Here is a 23,415-nt window from a genome sequence, read left to right as displayed (position 1 = left end):
GAAACAGTTCGTTCGCGCCGACACTCGTAAGGCATGTGTGAGCTATTTCCCACGCCTGCATGGCATTGTTTGGTGACTAACTCTCCCACGCCTATCGATATAGGAAGACGCATGAGTTGAAGGCTGAGCGCTGCCTCATCACATAGAACAAAGAAAGTTGGACTTACACAAAAGAAAGATAGAAAAGAAACGAGCTACAGTCATTAGTGTTCTATTTCCCTTTACTGTGTCCGAGTGTGCACGCCTAACTTTTTGGTGACCTTTATGGAACTTTGAACTGTCTAGCTTTCAGAACCGGAAAGTTTCTGATATCTCTCACGAAAAAAAAAAAAGCTTAGTTGTGACACTTCATTCATGATGTAAACACACACACACACACAAACACACACACACACACACAAGCACGCACGCACGCACGCACGCACACACACGCACGCACGCACACACACACACAAACACACACACACACACACACACACACACAACAAACAGACACACACACACACACAGAAATAACTGGCCGTGGTGAGCACCTTTTAGTTCAATAATGGGGACAGACAGACAGACAACAAACTTTATTGGATCCTGATGGGTTACTGACAGGACCCCCTAACGGGAGGCCGTTGTAACCGCTGGCCGCGCCCACGTAGAGGACAGAACGCCGTGACGCTCCGCCCTTTCCTGGGCCCTCTGGATAGCCTGGGCTTGCTTTCGGAGTGCCGTGCTTCTGATAGCCTCCTCCCATTCGGCTTCGCTGGAGAGAAGGGTTTTAGGCAGCGCGGGACATCGCCAGAGCATGTGAGCCATGGAGCAAAAGGTTTCACTGCAGTCGGGGCAACCAGGGTCAATGTCCGAGTACATCTTACTGAGAATGCCCCGCGACGGGAAAGACCCTGTCTGCAACGTTCTCAGAGTAGCTGACTAAGCTCTGCTGAGCTTCGGGTGAGGAAGAGGATAGACTCTCCTGCCAAGCTGGTAATGCTTAGTGACCTCATTAAATGTCAGAAGTGGATCATTCTGCTGAGTCCCTTCCGGCCCCTCCGGAGCCTCCAGACCGTCTCCCCATTATTGAGAACGTGCGCGAGAACTCAATAATGGGGAAATATTTTTTTTTAAGGAGTCCTGACACAAAAATTTTCGCCCCGCGTTTTTTTGCTGCAATGTGTTGCTGGGGGCCTGTTAGTCATAAAACGGCACATCGTTTGCTGCAGCGCGCGACAGATAATTAATTACAAGCTCCTCATTACCGACACAGCCTCAGTTTCGGTTTGACAGAGCTCCAAAAACGACAAGCCACCGGGTGCAACTATCATCACCTAGCGAGTGAAACGCTCGGTCACGTGAGCACACAGAACAGTGACGCATTTCCGCGCGGTCTGTCGTCGTCTGGCTCATCGTCGCCTGATGGCGACGATTTTCTTGCGGCGGGGATGGAAGGAATTTTCGACGTGGCGAATCACTTCAGGTTTGACCCGCTGGCGAGGAGCGATTCGTCAGGAAGCGCGTCAAAACAAAAATGGCGGCTACGACGTCATCATAACTTGTACCGGCTGCAACGGTTACGTAGGGGAAGTAGGGGGGTCACCTCAGGTCACCTCCGAGGATGTCAATGCACCAGGTGCGGCCTATAATTCTGGATCGCGCTCGCGAACTTCAGAATTCATATAAAATACCTTCCAAGGTTTATTCGCTGTCGATATTTTACAGATGGTACACGCACGTACACGGGAATCGATCCAGCAGGCTATCTCGGCCGCGAAATTTTGTGTCAGTACCCCTTTAACAAGAAAGTGTTTTATGCCGGGGTCCATCAAGACTTCAGTGACGTATTTCCGTCACGGAAATGACGTCGAAAAAATGTACACAATCAGATGGCAAAAAAAAAAAAAGCTCCGTCAACTGGCATCGAACCCACGACCGCTGGGCCCCCAACAACAGATGCCGGGCGCGCTATCCACTGCGCCACGGTCACAGACTCTAGAAGCTTTACAAACGCGCCTTTTATATCTACCACTCTCCCGGTCGGCGGGGTGGTGTTGCCCTCTGGGAGCGGTAAGGTAAAGTAATTCGTCATTACTGTGGCTTCCGTGATTAGTACCTGCAACGCGTTACACGTTCGTCCCAGAGCCGCATATTCCCTTGGTTCGTCCCATTCGGCGCGTAGCGCAATTTTGTCAATGCCTTAACACACCGCGAGGTGGCGACCTTAACGCAAGCGTCGTAAAAGCGTCGGCCTCGCTCATAGCATCACGCTAATCAAACCAAAAAAAAAAAATTGCAGTGGCTTAGCTCGGCTATATCAAAGGTTCAGCTGATTATTCTGAGTTTTCCAGATTGTCTAGGATTAGCTTGATTGTCATGCTTACTGCTGCTCCAATGACACACATTCGGCCACATCGTACAGAACCGGTAGACCTGGCGGCATGACCGGGTAACGATACCCATTGGTAACGCTAAAGAGCGGAATGTTCTGCTTAACGAGAAAGTTCTTGCACGTTGTACAAACCCGCGCCACGGTTTCACCCCACTCAGGCGCCGCCACTAAACTGGACGTTTCACGCATGGCAGTACTTAGCGGCGTCATGTCTTTCATGTGCCATAGTCTTTCACACACGTCGCACACGTATCCAAACGGATTGTTTACAAAGTCCGTCACGAAGGTTCGAGTCGCACTGGCGCTTTCGCTAAGTTTCACAGTATAGGCAGTCGATCGGCGAGCCTTGACGTCATCGACGGCGTCTTGTTGTTGCTGCTGCAGAGGTGGTCGGGCACGTCGCTCAGCATCCTGGCGACGCCGCTTTGCTAGACGTTCCTCCCTCTCCTCCAGTGTCTCCGCAGCACGTTTAGCCTTCCTCTGTTCGTTCTTCGTATGCTGAACCGCTAATTGCCAGGCAACTACTTCGGGATCCGATGACATAAGCTTCTCGGCTCTTCTGCGCCGTTGAGCAGCATTTGCGCTTTCCTCCATGGCGTTACCCGCCTGCAAACGCCGGTCAGAGGCGCTATCAAGCGGCACCAGCGCATTGTCAGACGGCGACTGCACAGCGAAGGCGAATAGCTGCGCGCCGCCATGGCTACGACGTCACCCCTCTCGAATACGCAGAGCAGAAGCGGCGAGTCGTGCGCGCCGGCGCCAATCTGTCTGCCCGGATACGACGCCACTCCTCCCGCTCTCCGCCACCAGCCGTGGCAAGCCGTGCGCGGCGACGGCGGAGAGCGAGTGAGATGCCGGCTCCGCTGGCTCCGCACTCATCCTCGCGCATGCGCAGCACGGCTCATGGTGACCCACGCGAAACCTGCTCCGGCTAGGCAAGTGTAGCTAACGCTACAAAATAGCTCTGCGACGCGCGCCTGCCTCACCTGGCTGTCACACAGCGTTCCCCGCGTACGCGCTCGCCCCGAGAAAAAATGCGGCCGGGCTACCGGGGTGGCACGACGCGCTTTGCGTTTCCCTCTAGTCCGGCCGTGGTGTTCAATCACATTTTAACATGCCGCAGGATGGCGACCAAGTTCCGCGTCCAATATGCGACGCTCTTCTAGTTATCACACCTCGTTCTCTGATTACGCTTTCACCGTTAACTATTACTGCTACCACAAGGGTTTGTTTAATCATTGAACATGGACGTTAGTCGTCGGCATGTAGATGTACCACCAAGCATCAAAGTGGGTGTATCCAGGTTAAATGGTGCTATAGCTGCCAGACATCAATATACATCGTGCAAACTCTCATATATCAATGTACAGCAAACATTCAGTTACTTCTATAAGGGCACGTTTTACTTTCGTGTTATTCCGATTCCTATGACGCAGGGATCAACCATGTTTTTTTCATTTAAGGTCATATTTAATAATGACCGTTCTGATCCGCTTGCCGATACGCTGACCTGCATATAACCGGTTGCTCCACCGTTCGCAGAAAGCCCAACGTTTCCAGATGAATTTGGTCTGTTATTCAAGGATGATCCGAACAACGCCAGGGGTATATCGTTATTATTATTGTCCTTACAGCCGTCGTGGTCAAGGTTTTTGTGTTGCCTTTTTCGCCGGTGTTTATGCGGTGAAGGCCGTGTACATGTATATGCTCAGAAGCGTTCCTTCAAGCAGGTTGATGTTTCTCGACGTGGTCTGCATGTGCCACAATTTCATCCTTAATTCGTAATTTATGCTCTATAAATTGCCCTCTTCTTAAATTTCCTGTAAATTTTTAACACGACCCAATTCTAGGCCAATCCACCAACTCGGTGTGAGCCATGGTGACTATATGAACAAGAAAAATATCAAGATTATATAGCTTAAAACCTCCTCGCATAATTATATTTAGAGTCAGCCAGACTGCATCGTCGAAGTTGATATGGTAATCATGCTTTTCAGAGTGTTCAGCGGGAGCGTTGCCCTCTACATCGAAGCTGCGAGCGACGTACGCACATGCGCATGAAAAACAGATGTCAGAAATAGTATGTTAGCTATAGCGGCCACCCAATTAAAGCAGACAAGTATGACACATTAGTTTACAACGTAAGTGAAATCCTTGCTAGGTGTACGAGAGTTTTGAGAAAAATATCTATTGTTTGAAACATAAAGGTATCTCACACGTTATGAGACAGTACTGTTATGTTTCAAACGATCGATCAAGTTACATTGTATGATAAGCAGAACGTAACTTTAGAATACATGAATGACACTGCTTATCGACGCAGTCGTCCTGTTAACTGAAACTGTTTTCGATTATCAGCCTGAGAAAACTAATGGTACATTCGACTGGTCGTTTTCGAGCGCTCCGCAGGCACTGAAAAAAGTGTGTAAAATAGCAACTAACCATTGCTACTAACATTATCGGGTCCAAACATGATCAGGAAGGAGAAAGATGACTTGCATACCTGCTTGTTCTCGTTGAAAAGGTTTAAAGCTGTTGAATTCAACAGTTTCAAACACAGTCAGAGCGCTCTCAAACGACCAGTCGAATGTACCATAAGCCCACTATGGCTCTAGTGTTGCATTCTCGTTGTTTATGCGGAAAACATTATTGACAAAGACTCGTTGCTGTTCCGGCCTTTTATGGCCCCAACACTGTGTCTGTTGGGCTGTGCAGATTTTATTTGATGTGTTGGGTTGTTAGTCGGCTAAAGCGTACTCCTAACAATCCAACATGGTTCATGGGGCAGTTAATCTATGCACTAAAACAGAAATCACTTATATATATGTGCATAATATATATAGTAAATACATAAACAAGATTTTATTCCTTGTAATGCGCTGCTCTTCCGGGCAGCCGCTCATTTTCTCGCAAATTTTCGAACACTTGAGAGGAATTGCGACCCTGATGCAAACCATAACGATATTATCCATGCATCTTTTTTCTCTTGTACCCTTTAGTAAATAAATGATGTCCAAATAAAATGAACGTGCGAATGCGTGGATGCGGCGAGATTCATCACTCAAAATAATGTTCTTGATGGATGCAGTAAGGATGCACGCATGTATGACACTATAGTCAAGAAAACGAAGCACGTTGTCACAATGTCCATAGAGAACTAGAAACAGCGCGAACCACAGGACAACTGGACAGAGACGAACTAAGCGCTGACTTAAACCAAAGTTTTATTGTGCACAAGGCAGTATATATACGCACACTGATCATGAAAGGATGCGAGGGAGAGGACAACAGTTTTATGTCGATAGACCTGACAACAAGGTGTATGCGTTAACAAATCCATGCAGTGAACTCAAAAATGAAAAAGCCGTCATTCACGTGAAATAAATTCCAGCTCCTTGGTGAGGAGCGCCATCGAAGGCACGCTCACTCACACTGACGTATGACCTTCTTTTTTTGCCGATGCAATATGCCTCATATATTTCTCGTGCTCGCTGGTCTTGTGCGCAATAAAGCTTTGAATGTAGGTCAGCGCTTAGCACGTCTCTGTCCTGTTGTCCTGTGGCTGACGCTGTTTTCTCGTTTTCTGTGGAGACGTGCCAACCGGCCCAGATAAGCACTCTAGTGTCACGGTGTGCTTCAGAACACCTTTTGAAAGTACGCAAGAACCGCGCCCATCATGTCCGCGAGCTTCGCCTTGTCAGTCGTCGGTACCACAATTTCTACGGGCAAGACGTTCGCCTGACCAAGGCGGTTGTGTGCTTCGACCCGTACGCTATAAGCGGTAGTCCTGGACTGGCCTCGTAGGACGAGCCTTTCCTGCGTCCAGTCCTCGACGTCATGCGAGCTCCAGGCGGCATCTGGAGGGTCGTGCCGCTTCCAGGACACCCTGTAGAAGAATCCCGGCGCGTTGTGATCGATTGGTGCCATGGGCATCCAAGATATGACGAGATCGTCGTAAATGTTCCATCGGCCCGTCACAGAATCGGGGTTTTTGAACGGCACGCTCTCAGGCGTCACACACGTTGTCGAGGATGGTTCAGAGGGCGCAGAGGGTCCCACCTTGTTTCGTGCCAGCACCCTGAAAGTGTAGTTGGCCCAAGGACTTAGTGGCAGTCGAAAACTGGTGTTCGAAACGGGGATATCCGGAGCGGCGTCTTCCCAGGAACTCAGAGTATTGTTGAAGGAAGTTCTGTACTGTACTGAGTACGACAGGATGGATGCCTGGTTGTCGCCTCGGGGTGTCCACTTTAGGAGCGCCATGGAAGCTTCGCATTCCACGTGCTGTATCTCCGGGGGATTGGGGACATCTGCGTTAACAGGTGCACACAAAAGCGGGAAAGCCCTTACAAGTGTACAGAAGCGCAGAAGATAAACAGAGACACCTAAACTTTGTCGGTACAGCCAGCTATGTACAAGGTCGTCCACATCTATGTGAACACAGTACAAGGACGTATTAAAGGCCTCACATAAGCGGATGTTTAATACAGAATGCAGAAAATTATTAGTGTGTTTATCGATGCCATCATTAGACGTCCGATAACCGGCATTTTCTCGTGAAGTATATAGTAAGCGTACTAATTTTACCGGCTAGATGTGGTCCTAGATGTGGTCGACCTTGTACAGTCGCGCCCAATGGAGTTGCAACAGGCTGCCCGTTGTCAAAGCGGCGCCAACACAGCACAGAGGCGCCGACATAAAAAAAAACAATCAGTGACGTAAACACTGTTTCGACTACCGGTATTTGCAAAACGAATGCCGGTGTTACCACGTTTGCCGGTGTTACTGTGTAGGCTTGGGGAACCTTTAACCATGACAACCGTGTTGCAACTCATATTGAGCGCAACTGTACATATTCCACATGACTTATTCTGAAAAGTGTGCAAGTACGATTTCGATGCCAGTAAATAGGGTGGGGGTGAAGGGGCTGCTATACCTAATCAACCGTTTCAAAGTGCTAGAAGCCATTCTAAGCGGCGTGTTTACGTATCGTAAAAAGCGCAGCAGCAGAGCTTCTAGTCGCCGTCACATGAGGGAGTGTCACGTGGCCTGAGTAGAAACGTCCCGAATGACGTCATTAATAGAGCGGCACGCAGCTGTCGACTCTGGTTCTGGCATTAGTGACGCTGGCAAAATAGTGGGAACAGCTAAGGAAGGAAAGGCGTAGATTACTGGCCCTTCGGTGACATGGGCCAACCAATGAGACTGGCAAAATAGCGGTACTCATACAACGCCAGGCAGAACCTTTGCATTTCCCTCAGAATTTTTTGGTGGTGTGACGTCACACACACGCAACGTTTCTGTGCAGGTCACGTGACTCTTCCGCATATGATAGTGACCGGAAATTTAGCTGCAACGCTTTTTACGATATAGAAACACGCTGTCAAGCTAAGTCAAAATAGAAATATCAGTAAGTTAATTTTTGTCAATGAAAAGTACATTAATAAGCTTTTGCTTTTTAGAATTTTAGAAATCGTGTGGGCGATTACAGCGAGGATAATACAATGCCGACAGTGCTTTAGTAAAGTGTGTTGGCTCAAGTCTATAACAACACTTTGCCTCAAGTCCCCATAAGCTTAACAACCCTAAAAATTAATCGCAGAGCTGCGGTATGTAAGTTGTAAAGCTTTGGTTTGAGCTAGTTCGTCATACATACTTATGCAAACTTCTAGGAGCGAAGCAGACGAGGTTTAGGAACACTGCAGGAGAAGGAACACTGACGCCCATCCTGTCTACTGTGTTCCTTGTCCTCGTATGCACAAGTACGCAGATTCCTGCATACAGACACTTCAGTGATTTTCATGTGTTCGTAAACGCGTCTATCAGACATTGGTTTCTAAGCCATCAGCAACGACGTTCTCCCTTACCGAGAGTTCCTGTCCACACCTCTTCTATCTGCGAGTACTTGCGGTACTTTCCATCGACGACAACAATGCGCACTTCGTAGAAGGCGTTCTTGTGCAGGCCCTCGAGCAGTATGGCGTCCTCATACTCCTCAACATCGGTGTTCTCCCAAGTCTTCTCACCCTTGCGGCGGTACTGGACGTAGAAGTCTCTGCCAAGGTGTTTGGTCATGGCCGGCAACCATGTCACCTGTGTATCACATCCGGGTATTTAACTTCAGACTCGTCACCGCGGCATTTGCTTATCGACGTCGGCTATTCCTGAGCATTTCAGGTCGTCATGCATGCCTATTACCATAGGCGTGCGCACGGGAGGGGGGTGGGGCAGCCCCCCCCCCCCCCAGTCGACTAAGAAGGGGGGGGGGGTGCGCAAAATCTGCCTCGTACATTGACTTAGTAGGGAGGGGGCGCCCCCCCCCCCCTGATGGGGAATCCTGCGCACGCCTATGCTTTTTACGTAATTTAACGCCAAGAGCTAGCGTCCCTGACGATAACTGCTTCTTTATCATAGCTGAAACGAAAATTGCTGAGTATTCATTGTATATAAGAATGATTAATATCATTGTTATACGTTAAAATAAGAGTTTGTAGGCTGTCTTGACACAAAGTTGCTTACATGTACCGCATCAGCGACTTCAAAACCCGGATATTAGGCTATTTGGCTGCATCTTCGGGCTATGGATACATACAGGTTTTTCTCTGATCCTGCTGTGCATAAACTTTTAACACCTGGTGGCACGTCCCCGTAGTTCTTCACTTGCTGAATGGATTCCAGCCAGTAATGTTATCGGAAGTATCGGAAAAAATATAAACAGCTTATGGTTAAATCAGTGAGCATTCATGGTTCGCGGTTACATATCCCTGTGCGAACCCTCCCTTTTAAACTACAACAGAACGACAAAAGTAGATCATTCAGTAATAGATTGATCAGTTAACTCACTTGAATTGTCATTTAACTGCCAATGTGTTATTTTGCTTTCTAGTTTTCCCTTTTGTATTGGTAATTGATATTATTGACAGTGAATGACGTTGCATCTTTATTATCAGGTTGATTATTATTGTTACTATTCGTTTGATCGACTTGTTTCCATGCCTTTGATTATTACTTGTACATGTTTTCCATTAGTTAGCATTATCATTATTGTATAATAATAATAATAATAATAATAATAATAATAATAATAATAATAATAATAATAATAATAATAATAATAATAATAATAATAATAATAATAATAATAATAATAATAATACCTGGGGTTTAACGTCCGAAAACCACGATATGATTATGAGAGACGCCGTAGTGGAGGGCTCCGGAAATTTCGACCACCTGGGGTTCTTTAACGTGCACCTAAATCTAAGTACATGGGCCTCAAACATTTTCGCCTCCATCGAAAATGCAGCCGCCGCGGCCGGGATTTGATCCCGCGACCTTCGGGTCAGCAGTCGAGTGCCATAACCACTATAGACCACCGTGGCGGGGCTTATCATTATTGTATGTATCTAATTTTTCGTTAGGTATAATCAACTACTACCTAACTAATATGCTTATTGTAAACATATGTCTTCGTATAATTAACGTATTCATGTAATCATATTTAGGATGTTGGCAGTTTTTTTTTCAACTTCTCCGACCATCTCCTGTAACATTCCTACCTGCCACATGTTTTCTGACATAAAACTTCACTTCACATACCCGCACATTTGCGCTTCCGTCGTCGCCTGGCAGGTAGGTCCACGTGAAGTCGGCTGCGTCGGGGAGATTATCAGACTCGTCCGGCGTTTCCAGCTCAAAGAAGTACGGGCTTCCCTCTCCTGCGTAAGTTTCCGCACGAATGGTGATGCGGTACTTTGTGCGTGGATTGAGACCCGTGAGCTTGGCGTGCAACTTTTGCGGGTCGGTCACACGCGGGCGCCGCTCGGTCATGGGTCCCAGCATGTTACCGCGCACCTCTTCGTAGTAGATGTGGTAGCCCTTGATCAAGCCGTTTGGCTCCGAGGGAGGCTTCCACAAGAGATACACGGCTCTTGATCCTAATGGCCTGCCTTCGAACGAGGCTACTGGCCCCGGGACGTCTTCCGGTGTTAAGAAGTTGAGTGTGTCTGATGGCGGCCCGTTGTACATACCGTTGTACGCCAGTACGTGGGCTAGGTTGCGCGAGAAGGGACGGAACAGGCGTACCACGGCCGTGTTCACGTTGGCCGGCACTTCCATCTCCCGCAGTTTATCCTTCCCTTCGTCGATCGTCCACGTTTGGATTTTGTAGCCGCGGAAATGACCACGCACAGACTCCGGGCTCACGGGGCTCCATGCAAACACGGCGGTGCGGCCATCGCGAATTTCTTTAAGCCAGAATTCCTTCGGTGCAACCAGAGGCACGTCCTCGCCCGAGTATCCCACGACTTCCATGGCAGCTGTGTGTGCTTGACCCAGCCGGTTGTACGCCTCAACCTTGATACGATACGGCGTGTACGTAGGCTGACCGGACACGACGTGCCGGTTCTGCTTCCAGTCCTCGATAACGTGTGAGTTCCACGTGGCACTGGCGATGTCGTCGCGCTTCCAAAGTACCTTGTAGAAGAAGCCCGGTGCATTGTGCTCTATGGGGGGCATGGGTGTCCAGGTAACGACCAGGTTGTCGGGGCGTTCTCCGCGTCCCGTGACATGGTCGGGGTTCTTGTACGGTACGTCCTCGGGAGTCGTGCATGTCTCAGACGTTTCTGAGGGTAGCGATAACCCGATCTTGTTGCGAGCCACCACACGGAAGGAGTAGTTTGCCCACGGACTCAAGGACAACATGAACTTCGTTTCGGAGGCAGGCACGTTCGCAAAGGCATCTTCCCATGCGTCAGGACTGAAGGAGGTGTTATACTGAATGGAATAGGACAGTATGGGCGCCCGGCCGTCACCGGTGGGCAGCCACTGCAGAAGAACCTCGCGATTACGGCACTCGACTTGCAACAGTCGCGGTGGACCCGGCACATCTGCAGGAAGAATGGAAATCAAAACAAGGTCAGTCATATCGAAGGCATATAAGAATTGGAGCTGCTGTTGCGAGGCAAATATATTCATTATTGTATGGCGCCGTTCGGCCCCCCTATAACACAGCAAGGCTACGTCTATTCCGGCGATGATGCGGAGGTAAATGTAATGAATTGTGCGAGGGAGAAATATTCTGTTCAGCTCGAATGATCTCCATGAAGCTCTGCAGCATGCCGACCGAGAGAAAAGCTCCTCGACAATGCCAAAAACAAAGCTTAGAAGCGAAGCAGTGTGTCGATGCTACGATGTTATGTGACGGTGTCATATTATGCAAGTTAACCCTATTAACGGAGCGAAATTTACCAGAAATTATTCGATTTAACCGTAGCACAGCCGTTATCTACAACATATAAATATTTTCTTCCATATTACAGCACATCAATTGTTGATCGCTAATAATGGGCGGTATCATAGGCATGCAGACGGCGGGGGGGCACCCGCACTCCTTTCCCTTTTTCATCTAAGGGGGGGCGCCAATTCTGCCCCACACCTTTACTCTCATGCCTTTACTGCACCCGTCCTGTATACATGTGCCTTCTTTGTCCCCGTTTCTTGCGCTGCCCTTCAATACTATGAGCCAACTGGCCCCAACAAAAGATTTACTACTCAGGCGGACCTTTCACCTCCTGTTTTTAATGCGCAAGGTTATGCCTACGCATGTTTTTCACGATAATGCCGACCGAGGATACCTGATGTTGCATCCACAGAACTGTTTATTAACCACCTTTACCCCCGGAAAGCCGGGGACCAATGGCAGGCCTTTGTGAGAAACACGTCATCGCTTTATTTTCATTTTTTCATCCATTGCGGAGCTCGCGTTCTTTCCGACTCCACCAAGCGGTAGAGGGCCATGCTTTCCGCTCAGGTCCACGGCATTCTTGACTAGGGACGCCGCACACCTCGAACGATTCGGCCGTTGGCTCACTCCACGGAATAAAGTTTATTCATCATCCTTCTCCTCTACTAAGCGGGAGGGGGGCTGCAATTAAACTTCCCCCCCTCCCTACCCCAATGGAGAAACCTACACACTCCTACAGGTGGAATCATCAAGGTAAGTGATGTTAATTCAACACTCAGTCAGACCCCGAAGTTTGACTGCACTGGGGGATGGGGACACTTACCCTGGACGATCAGTGTAGCCGTTGCGCGATCGCTATCGAGTTCAGTGCGAGCCACACAGGTGTACGTGCCAGAGTCGAGCTCGGCGGAGCGCGTGATGGTCAGCGAATTGTCATTCGATCGAACCAATCGTGGTTCAGCGTCGAGGTCTAGGGGCTGGTCATTGAACAACCATTCGATGCGTAGGTCCAAACTTGGATCCGCGTGGGCATTGCAGTGGAAGGTCGCGGCTTTGCCAGATGCCACCTGCACAAGGTAAAAAGACGCACTGGTGCTAAAACTTGAAAGCACGGAAGCGGGAGTTAGCTTGAGAAGAGGCATTTCACGACGAAGAGGGCAAAAATAAGAAGGGTTTATGACTGGACGAGATTTAGTGGAGAGAGAAAAAGATAAAGGAAAGACAGGGAGGTTAACCAGAGGATGTTTTGCTACCCTGCACTTGGGAAAGGGAAATGGGTGCAAAAGAAAAAGAGAAGAAGAGTCACTTAACGAAATTCATTGCTGGGATAGTTCGTACATAATCTTAAATACCGCTAGCGCGGATTCGACAAGGGACAAAGAAAGAACAGTGATGCACAGGAAATAGCGCTCGTCCTGTGCATCAATGTTCTTCCTTCACCCTGTGTCGAATCTGCGCTATCCGGTATTTAAGAAGAAGAGGCTGTGATGACACTACTAAATCATGGCTATAGCATCGTCCAAGTACTGCACACCAACTTTGTGAACACTCACAATTTGTCATTAAGTCCGATTTCTCGAAGAAACCGCAACATTCTTAGAGCGGCTCGCGTCCAAGACCGGTTGGGCCAGTGCCTTAGGATTTTGTTCTCCGTGAGAAGGCGATTGTCTGACTGGCCTAGTGTGGCTGAGAGGGCTGCTCTTTCGAAGTTAAAGCGGGTGCACTCACAGAAACAGCCTGATTGTGTCGCTGTACCCGCAGACTTAACATAACGGATTATGAGCTAATCCAATAATACATGAATAGATATTTGAGAACGAAAAGAGACGATGCCATGAGGCGCACCTATCCTAAAGCGTGGGAAAAGAAATAGGTTGGCAGGTCAGCAGCTAAAGTCATGTAATATTTTAGTTTGGGGAGATACTCTGACATCAACCAAACAAATAAAGAACTTGGAGGTCACTTAAGCTTCGCATCTAAGAGTCCAACGCGATAGCGCATCTGGGCCCCGTTCACATGTACGAGGTTTAAATTATAGGAACTGAAACTAACGGCGAAATTTACAAATGGGTCTTGACTAGCTTCTCCATAGTATAATAAACAGCGCGAAAAAAAAAAAAAAACAGAGACAAAAGGGAAGAAGGACACGGGACGAGCGCTAACTGAAACATTGATTACGCATAACCATGCTTAAGGTAACGTGCAGCTGAGGGTCCGGTTAGAAAAACAAGAAACAAACAACCAGCATGGTCCCTCAATACTTATAATGGTCATGAAACTCTCACGTAACTCAATGGGAGAGCTTCATATACCGCCCGCACTTTCCGTGCCGCGGCGCTGGTGTAGCTAGAAGTGTGTAGCAGGTCTACCGCCGCCGCTACATGTCCTCAGATGTCGCCACGGCAATTTGCAGGATACGTTCGGCCGAAGAGGAGGACATCGACCACCTCGTCCTGCACTGCACGGGTCTCTCTCCCCGACAGGCCGAGGGCACCGACCTTCCGACAGCCCTGGGGTTTACCGACTCTGCTAGCAGTGCCACCAGTGACAAGGGGGACGCAGCGACAACAACCAAGGAGAGACTGCTCCAATGGTGGCTCTAAACGCAGCGGTAGCTACTGTGCCACACCCATCGGGTGCTGTGGAGACAGGTCACGGTGGAAGGACACAAGAGACATTCACAGTGCTGAACTTGTGTGCCTTTCGTACTGCGTGTATATTTATTTATTATTTGTTTTTGTTATTTATTATTCTTATTATTTATTTAATATTTAATTTATTAGGCTAGGACGCCAATAAGAGGTCCGCCCGGTAAAAAGGGGAATTAGCCACACACATCATCATCATCATCATCATCGGTGGGATGAGGAAGCCGGCTGCTGCTGGCTGCCATTAGCGGAGTGTGGGCGCGGAATGGTGCTGTTTGTGCTGGTTGCACCCCTATTTTCTTTTCGTGGTCACCTCGTCGTGACAGCGATGCCCAAGACATGCTGCGTGCCGAGCTGTCGCTCGGGATACAAGGGCACCGTCGAAAAAGTCTCCCTGTTCTGTTTACCAGCCGACGCAGAACAACGTGACAAGTGGAAACGTGCAATCCCGCGACAGGAGACTGTCGGATTTTCGTTCAACTCCAAGTATACGTTCCCGTGTGCGAAAAACACTTCGATGCAAGTGACATTGTACGTGCGGACGTGTGCACAGTGAATAGAAACATCATTTCACTGCCTCGAGATCGACCAAGACTGGTGGAAGACGCCGTACCTAGAATTGTGCTTGTAGTGTGCGTGAGTGTGGAGTTTTATGTGAAGTGCGGTGTTCGGAGTGTGTGCGTTTGCATTCTGGATAATGATAGAAACTAAAAAGTGATGCCGTGGGCCAAAATGCAATATTTTGTTTTACTTTGATAGTGCTGTTTGCTGGTGCTGTCGCTGAATCGAGAAAATTTCTAGAAAGGTTCAAAAAGAGTAATGCAGTTTTATGTATAATTGATCAGTTTAAGCTGAATAACTGGGTTGATGGAAGCTCCGGGTTGATTTCGATTTGCGCTGGTGTTTACATAGAAGGAACAGGGTGGCTAACTGGAACGCCAACTTAGAACTCGTGGTCATTGCGACAGTATATGGGAATGGATAATAGAAAAAAAGAGCCGCGTATATTAGAACTCAGCAGTGTTAAGAAACCTGCATGCGTAAAATCAAAACCTTTCGCTTGAAAATCGCACATAGTGCCTATATCTAACAAAAGCAGCTCACAGCGGTTTAACCTCCTTATTTTTTTATCTTCAAAATCAAAAGCGCAAATTATGACACCAAAGAAAAAGAAAAGGAAAAGAACACGAGCATCCCTCTCCCTTTTGGGGTATCTCAGTCTGCGCTTTTGATTTTTAAAGCTATGTTTCACTAACGATATCCCTCAAGAGGTACTTCAAAGCTATTAATGCCAAGTCAGCCTGATATACAGGCTTGTTTATTGGCACGCGAACTTCTATTTGCAGCTTCGTGATGCCCTGTAGAATAAAGTGACAATTTTAGTCCGAAATTGAGCGTTACGTGAAGCCGGAGCACGGCTACTGCGCAACCTCTAGCGCAAAATATGTTAACCTGTCAGTCATCTAGAACCAGTCACAATGTTAGGTTTAAGCCCGAAAGCGACAATGCAGGAATTGAGAAATGTAACAATACCTTGGTTTGGGCGAGTTGGTCCATCATTAGAGAAAACTTGAAAAGAGCGAACGACGAAGACGAAACACATGCAACAGGACTGGCGCTTAACTTGCAACTGGCGTTTATTGAAAACAAACAACACGATATACCCGCGCATCAAGCTCACGCATATGCACGCATCATCCCACAAGAGATAGCGTGGGTCTTTCTTGAAACATGAAATTCGAAAACAAATCTACGGTGTGTCAATGTACGTCGAGAGAAAAGCTACTTCATTTTTTATATAGATTTACCAGCGCAAAAAAAAAGACGGAACATTTAGGAAGGACACACACGCACACTTAATCTTATCTTATCTTATCTTAATCTTATCTTAATCATGAACCAACTCGCCCAAGCAACCGTTTTAGCAAAGTTTACTTCATTTTCTTTTAACAGCAAAGATGGGCAGCTGACACACTTATCACCTACTTTCTTTATCAGGTAAGCCTCGACGATCTCGCGTTCTGTTTTTGAACTGCCTTTTTTAGAAAAGTGGTGTTGCGAAACGAAGGAGTGGCAGAACATTGTTTGCAATGTTCTGCCAAGTGGCTACCGAATCCCTTTCTGACATCGTTATTGTGTTGTCTCGCATCACACCAGTTGCAAGTTAAGCGCCAGTCCTGTTGTATGTGTTTCGTCTTCGTCGTTCGCGCTTTTCACGTTTTCTCTAACGAGAAATGTAGGAGGTGGTAGAAACATTTATTGCCAGTGTGTGAACGTGGGGGCCAAGCCCCCTACATGGCACGTGGGTGCTCCCTCAATGTGAGGGGGCACCCTTACAAAGCGAAGGAAAGTCCCTGAAGCGCAATCCTCTTCATCGCGCAGGAGATGATCCGGAGCTGATCGAAAGCAGAAGTGCTGGTCATGATGGACTCCCAGTAAGACACCGCCACAGCCGGTGAAGGGGGATGAGGGAAGGTGGGGCATGTGAGGAGGATGTGTAGGAAATCTCCTGGTTTGCCGCAAAGTTTGCATGAAGAGAAGAATTGGTCTGGGTATCGGGCGTTTAGTAATATGGGGTATGGAGCAGTTTGAGTTTGTAGGCGTCGCCAATGTGCGGACTGTTCTATGGTTAGGGATGGGGCTGGGGGGGTGTATACTCTTCGTTGGTCCCGATAGTACCAGAGAATATCTCGAAAGGAGAGCAGGCGCTCCTCGGCCGGTGGAGGGGGCTCCATTTCTCCTGCCCGGAATGTGAGACCTCGGGCCAGGGAATGAGCCTCCTCGTTGCCAGGGAGGCCGGCATGTGCTGGCGTCCAGACGAGTGTTATGGAACGCTGGAGCTGCCAGAAGCGTAGTAGGCGAGCAGCGGTGCGGGAAATGAAGCCATTGGCATAGTTCAGTATAGCTGATTTTGAGTCGCTTATGATTGTGGAGGCAGATGAAGAAACAAGTGCAAGCGCGATGGCTGCCTCTTCTGCCTCTGTGGAGGAATTGGTGATGATTGAGCACGACGTTAGAAGCTTTGCCTGACTGTCAGCTACCGCCAGGGCCATACGGGATCCTGACGCGTATTCCGCTGCGTCCACGTAGACCACGTCATGGCCCTCGCTATACTGTTTCTCGAGGGCCCGAGCCCTTGCCGTTCTGCGTTTCTCGTCTCGCACAGGGTGCATATTCTTCGGGATTGGGGGCACGTTGAGGTGAGAGCGGAGGTTAGAAGAAAGAGGGACCCCCTCGGGTGAGTGTGTAATTGGGGTTAAGTTTAATTGGGACAACAGAGTGCGCCCAGCCACTGAATTAGACAGACGAGATCTTTGTGCCGTAAAGGTGGCTTCCGCGAGTTCCTCAAATGTGTTATGTACACCTAGTTTGAGGAGTCGGGCATTGGATGTGCTGGGTGGAAGTCGTAGAGCCGTTTTCGTGCAACTTCGTATTAGCGCGTTAACCCGGTCTCTCTCCTTCTGTCGGAGGGGTAGGTAAGGGAGGGCATATGTGGTGCGGCTTATGATGTAAGCCTGGGTGAGGCGTAGCGTGTTTCGCTCGCGTAGGCCAGCCCGACGGTTCGCGATGCGGCGAATCAGTCGAGTGGTCTGCTGAGCGTGTGTTTGGAGAGTCCTTATGAACGAGAAATGTAGGAACGTCACGAGCACACGCGCCACTTGACAGACACCCCCAGTCAAAGAAACATTACCAGCAATCAGTGACTTGGGCAATTTGACAACGCGCATTATGTACCATATTGACAATGCTAATCACTGCTATGATTTATTAGCGAGAACACGGAGAAGGAAAATATCTGAAGAAGTGTATTTGACGGCAAACGCTTCCGCGAACGCGCAACTGCCCTACCAAGCGCGGCAGATCAATGCCCTACTGCTTACGGTGGCGCCTCTGGTGGCCATTTTCGTCCCTATATGGAACTTTCACGGGAGTTTCATGACTAGTAAAAAGTATTGAGGGACCATGTAACCAGTAACAAAAAGAAAAGAAAAATAGCACAGCGATAACTGTCTCCATACGCTCAGATAATCCAGCTCTTTGTCAAGTAAGGCAATCGAGGCCTGAGCGACGCATGTACCTGACAGAGCACTGATGAGGGCAGCCTCCACAATTTCCCGCTGCGTCTGCCCCCAGTTACGGTACAAAATAGTGGTGTTTCCAAACAAAGGAACCAGGGGCGTAGATAGAAATTTTTTTCGGGGGGGGGGGGGGGTTCAACCATACATTATGTATGTTCGTGCGTGCGTTTGTATGTCTGCGTGTGTATATACCCAAGCAAATTTGAAAAATTTCGGAGGGGGTTTGAACCCCCCAACCCCTCCCTTGGCTACGCCTCTGAAAGGAACAGATCCGCATTCACGACAGTGTAGCGACAAGTGCGAGCTTCTCCACTCTGAAGCGGCGTGCACCTTCAGCGTCAATTTTCTATACAAAAAGTCATATTTTAGCGCAAAAGAAGAAAACAGTTATATATGTGTATATGCGTATACTCCTGTAAGCATGATCTAGCGATACGACTTTCTTTTGTACATTGTTGTATCTACATTTGAAAATTTTCAGCTAAATGTGCCAGCAAGAAACCTAAATTCTGGGCCTTTACTCGCCAAAACTACGGTATGATTATGAGGCACGCCGTAACGGGGCACTCCAGATAAATTTTGATCCCCTGGGGTTATTAAACATGCAGCTAAATATATAAGTACATGGGTGCTCTTGCATCACGCTCACGTCGAAATGCGACCGCCATGGATGGGAATCGAACCCGCGCTCTCGAGTTGAGCAGCGTGAGAGCCACTAAGCTACCGTGGCAGGAAACTGTTCCGACAAGCGAGTGCTCGAAATAAAATGGAAGATTAAGTCACCTCGTAGTCCTGTGGTGGCTGGGTAATGCGCGTCCTGCGCTTGACCTCCAGTCTTCCAGAGAGGATCTGCACATGAGCACGAGATTTGTCGCTGACAGAGCACATGTATTTCACCCTGATCCGCGAACGTGAGGCTATCAATCTGCAGGTCTCCAGAGTCGAGGATGCGGTAACGGCCTCCGGTCAGTTCCTGCGATCCTTTCGTCCACTTCAGTGCGGGCCGCACAGATTCTAAAACGCGACACCGCAGCGTCACCTTCGACATCTCCACACCGACTGTCAACGGTTCGGGCGGTTCCATGATGAGCGGAATAGACTCTGAAGAACACAACACAGAGCATAGCTTCGCAAACAGGCGCGACAAGTAACCAACAAAAGAGAAACAAAATTATGTAGAGCGAAAGATTTAAAAAAAGACGGAAAAAAGGAAAGTAATGAATGAAAACAACGAAATTTCATTCTAAGTTCACCTCACCTAGGCATCTCGCAACAAGCACGACAGGTACTGTTTTCTATGTATCAGAATTCGCAATTAATCTTTTGCATTCTATTTAAACATTAAAGGAGGGTTTCTCTCTCTCTCTCTCACTCTCTCTCATTCGGAGTGTCGCGCCTCCCACTCCCCAAATGAGAGAGAGAAAAACCTTTGCTTAACGTTTAAATAAAACACAAGAAACTCCCCGAAATGGACTTTGGAAGCCAATTGGCGATCCTCGGCCAGGCCCAGCGAGCCAGCAGCCAGTGGGGAAGAAAGGGGGGAGGCAGCTTTAATAGGGGCTCTGCTCACAGTAACCAAAAGTTGATTTATTTTATTAAAGTGATTTTTATCGAAGTTGTTTCTCTATCTATTCTCTCATTCGAAATAAATATTTTATGATTTTTATTATAGTGATCAGCAGCACCGTTTTACGTCAACGCTGAGATAATCCACTTGTTGTAGCTTACGTTAAATTGATAACTCAGCTTTAATAGGCCAACAATGTACTATGCTGGCCCATTAAGGTTGTTTAACCATTTCCCACAGGAAGCTTCTCCTACTGAGCTACTGAATGTGCAGCATAAAAATGAAGCGCACGGTGAGAACAATCAAACTGTTATCACTGGAGGCCAAAATAATGCACCAGTCAACATGTTGCTATAGAACGCCGTAATAGCACTGCATCTTAGCACTGCATAGCAACCCAGCCTGCATGGCACTGTAGCTTAAGAAAACAAAAGTCATCACTCACCGACAACATTTAGGAAGAAGTTACGAAAGGCGTATCCATGAATATTGGAGGCGTTACACTGGTAGACGGCTGTGTCACGCATTCGAAGGTGCTCGATAATGAGCGCAAATCTGTCGTTGCCCAGCCTGATGTTGCTGTTGTCCTCCAGCATCTCGATGGGCACACCGTTCATAAACCATCGCAGCTCGGGCTCCGGCACGCCTGAGGAAGAACAATTGAAGGTGACGCTCTCTCCTTGAGCTACGATGGTGTCGTTCGGCACTTGAAGCCAGGTGGGCTCCGCCTCCACCTTCACGTGCATGGCGTGCGTCTGTACCTCGCCTACACCGTTACTGGCCTCGCACTCGTAAATGTCTTCATCCTCGAAGCTTATCGAGTGAAGTTTCAGCGTCCTGCCGCTGTTGGAATAGGAGACGCGTTGAGGCGACAGATCCCCTCCCCGCTTCTTCCACAAGACCTGCGGTTCCGGTGCACCTCCGTGTATGCAGTAAAGTTCGAGCCGATGGCCCCGCAGTGCTAGAATTTCTGTGGGTGACACGTACTGCTTGGTGGGCGACGTCTGTACTTGTTCAGTCCCTGGTCTGGGCTCCACGCTCAGCAGGATCTTGTTGCCGAGCTTGTACTCGTGCAGAAACCACGACGACGCGAGGCAGGCGTAGACGGCATCGGGAATAGCGTCTTCCGTCTCGACGTGCGAGAAATGCAAAGCACCCTCGGGGTCTACGGTCATGCGCGAGGAATTGAGAGCCCGGATGGCACCGTTCACGTGCAGGATTACCCAAGAAACATGCGGCCGCGGGTATCCCGATGGAGGGTCGCAGGCGAGGGACAGCGGGTCACCCTCCCGGACGCTCACTCGTTTCGGTGAGTCTTCGGGGAACTTCCCGAGCTCGGCCTTACGCAATGAGACGGGGTCGGACACTGCCGTGCCGAGTCGGTTGGTGGCGTGGCACTGGTACAGCCCTTCGTCCGCGCCCTCGGGGGCGGTGAAGACGAGCGTGCCACGGCGGCGCATTTGTGTGATGCGGTCCCCGTGAGAAGCGTAGTCGAACTTCTTGCCGTTTTTGGTCCATTGAAAAGTGGGCTCGGGATCTCCCGTGGCCTCACACTCCAGCAAGAAGGGTGTCTCCGGGTCGTCCGCGGAGTGGGGCACACGAAAGAACTGCTCGCGCGCTGGCTGCTTCACCAAGGCGGGCGGAAAAGACACATCACCAGTCGCTGCCGTCACAGCAAGCAGCAGGACTGCCAGCAGTGGCAGCAGCGATGTAGCCGTCATAGTCATTCCTGCATGCAACATCGCGAGTTGTAAATAGGTGGGCAGGTGGAGCAAGTTGGTGTTGCATTTTCGCAACTAATCTAACGCGCAGGAAGGATAGCAGACGAAGAAAATGTCAAACGACCCGAGCGCATTGTTCTTTATGTGCTCAAGAAAGTAATAACCGACACAATCCACGGAACTGAGATCTGTCATCGCTGGCTTCTGTTTTTCATGTTCTACAACGATGCTCGCTCCGCAGACTCGCGAGGCTTTTGTCTCTATGCCAATACGTTAGCATATCGTCACCGAACACAAGACACGGTCACGTGATTGCAGAACTCTCCTGATCTCGATTGAAGTTGTACCGGGTGTTACACGGATTCACACCAACGGTGTTCTTGGTCATTACCAACCTCTAAAAGCCGACTGAAGCTCACCGGCCTACCCAAAAAATCGCCAACCACCTCGGCTAACTTTTATGGCTAGGATGGGTCACTCTGGTACGACAACTTGTCAAACTAGATATTTGAAAATGCTCATAGTTAACAGCGCAAAAGGACAGGGACAAAAGAGAAGACGAGACGGCCCGAGCGCTGTCTTTCAACTGAATGCTTATTGGAAGGCACATGAATATAAATATACAAGCTGTTACAAAATGTAGCGAACGACGAAGAATTCAATAATTCTTTAGCTTTTGTAATAGCTGGGTACGCTTAATCCCACATGCTTCACAATAAATATTCAGTCCCCCCCCCCCTCCTCATCGAACAAAAAAAACGTTTTTGCAGTTTTTTTTTTTTAAATAAAATGGAGAAAAACTGCACTTGGACATCCATTTACAGCTCACGGTACATAGTTTGATGCACATATAGCCACTGTTCAGAATTTTTCTACTACGCGTGATGTTGAAGAACAGTGGTGAATTGCTTACTTGTTGGACGGTTTTCAGGTGGAAAGGACTTGTTTTTCGGCATCACAAGCGTCTGTCATCCCAGCCGCAGTACATGTTGGGAGTACGAATGAGCTAAGACATTTGACAGTCTATTTGCGGCTGGATTATCTCGTCAGAGGAGGTCGAATGAAACGTGATATGCGTGTTGACAGCAGCTCTCCGGGGGCTGTTGCCGCAAGCCCTTTGAGGTGTCGTTGATAAAGCGAAGGCTAACTTGCAACGTTTCGTCGTTTTAACTTGCAAGTGTAACGTTTCGTTCGTTCTGCTGCGGTGTATCACTGGGAGGAAAGGAAGAAGCCGTAGACAACTCATCCCGATATTGCAGTTGTTTTTATAAGTACCGCTTAGTCGCCAGCGACGCCTTCTGACATCGTGAGTATTTCAACGGCAATGAGGCCTGCTTAAGTACTGACAGGGTCTCTAATGCATTTGCCTAAGATGACTAGAAGGGGAAAGCCTTCTTCTTGTCAGTTGAATATATTTATCATTCCCCTCACGCAAAATTGCAAAAATAATAAGCAAAAATAAAATAATAAAAAGAAGTTGCAAAGCTAAGTCGAAACGAGGACACCGTGTCGTAAAGGGCTATATAATTATGTTCATGCGAGCGTTTGTGTGTGTGCGTTCGAATATACCCATAGAAACTGAAATTTCAGCAGAGGGGGTAGGGGGTGTTGAACACTACACCCCCCCCCCTTTCTCTCTCTCTCTGGATATACCTATGCTAGCAATAGTTCAACATTCCCAAAACGCGATTACGATCAACCGTAATAATAATATAATAATTGTTGGGGTTTAACGTGTCAAAAACACGATATGATCATGATGGACGCCATAAAGGAGGGCTCAGG

The 23,415-nt window shown here is 48.5% G+C and overlaps 1 protein-coding gene across 1 annotated transcript; it reads right to left on the bottom strand.

Moving 5' to 3' along the window:
• Positions 1-5,182: 5,182 nt before the first annotated feature.
• On the bottom strand, positions 5,183-22,647 carry LOC119406935 (neuroglian-like). The gene is given in 8 exon segments (XM_037673723.2): positions 5,183-6,681; positions 8,239-8,464; positions 9,971-11,259; positions 12,439-12,682; positions 19,126-19,233; positions 19,235-19,443; positions 20,355-21,638; positions 22,544-22,647. Coding segments are annotated over 8 exon segments (4,074 nt in total). The 5' UTR covers positions 22,587-22,647; the 3' UTR covers positions 5,183-6,010.
• Positions 22,648-23,415: the final 768 nt, after the last annotated feature.

Source organism: Rhipicephalus sanguineus, chromosome 10 (genome assembly GCF_013339695.2).
Source record: "Rhipicephalus sanguineus isolate Rsan-2018 chromosome 10, BIME_Rsan_1.4, whole genome shotgun sequence".
Lineage (NCBI taxonomy): Eukaryota > Metazoa > Arthropoda > Arachnida > Ixodida > Ixodidae > Rhipicephalus > Rhipicephalus sanguineus.
This window is presented reverse-complemented; position numbering and strand designations above follow the sequence as displayed.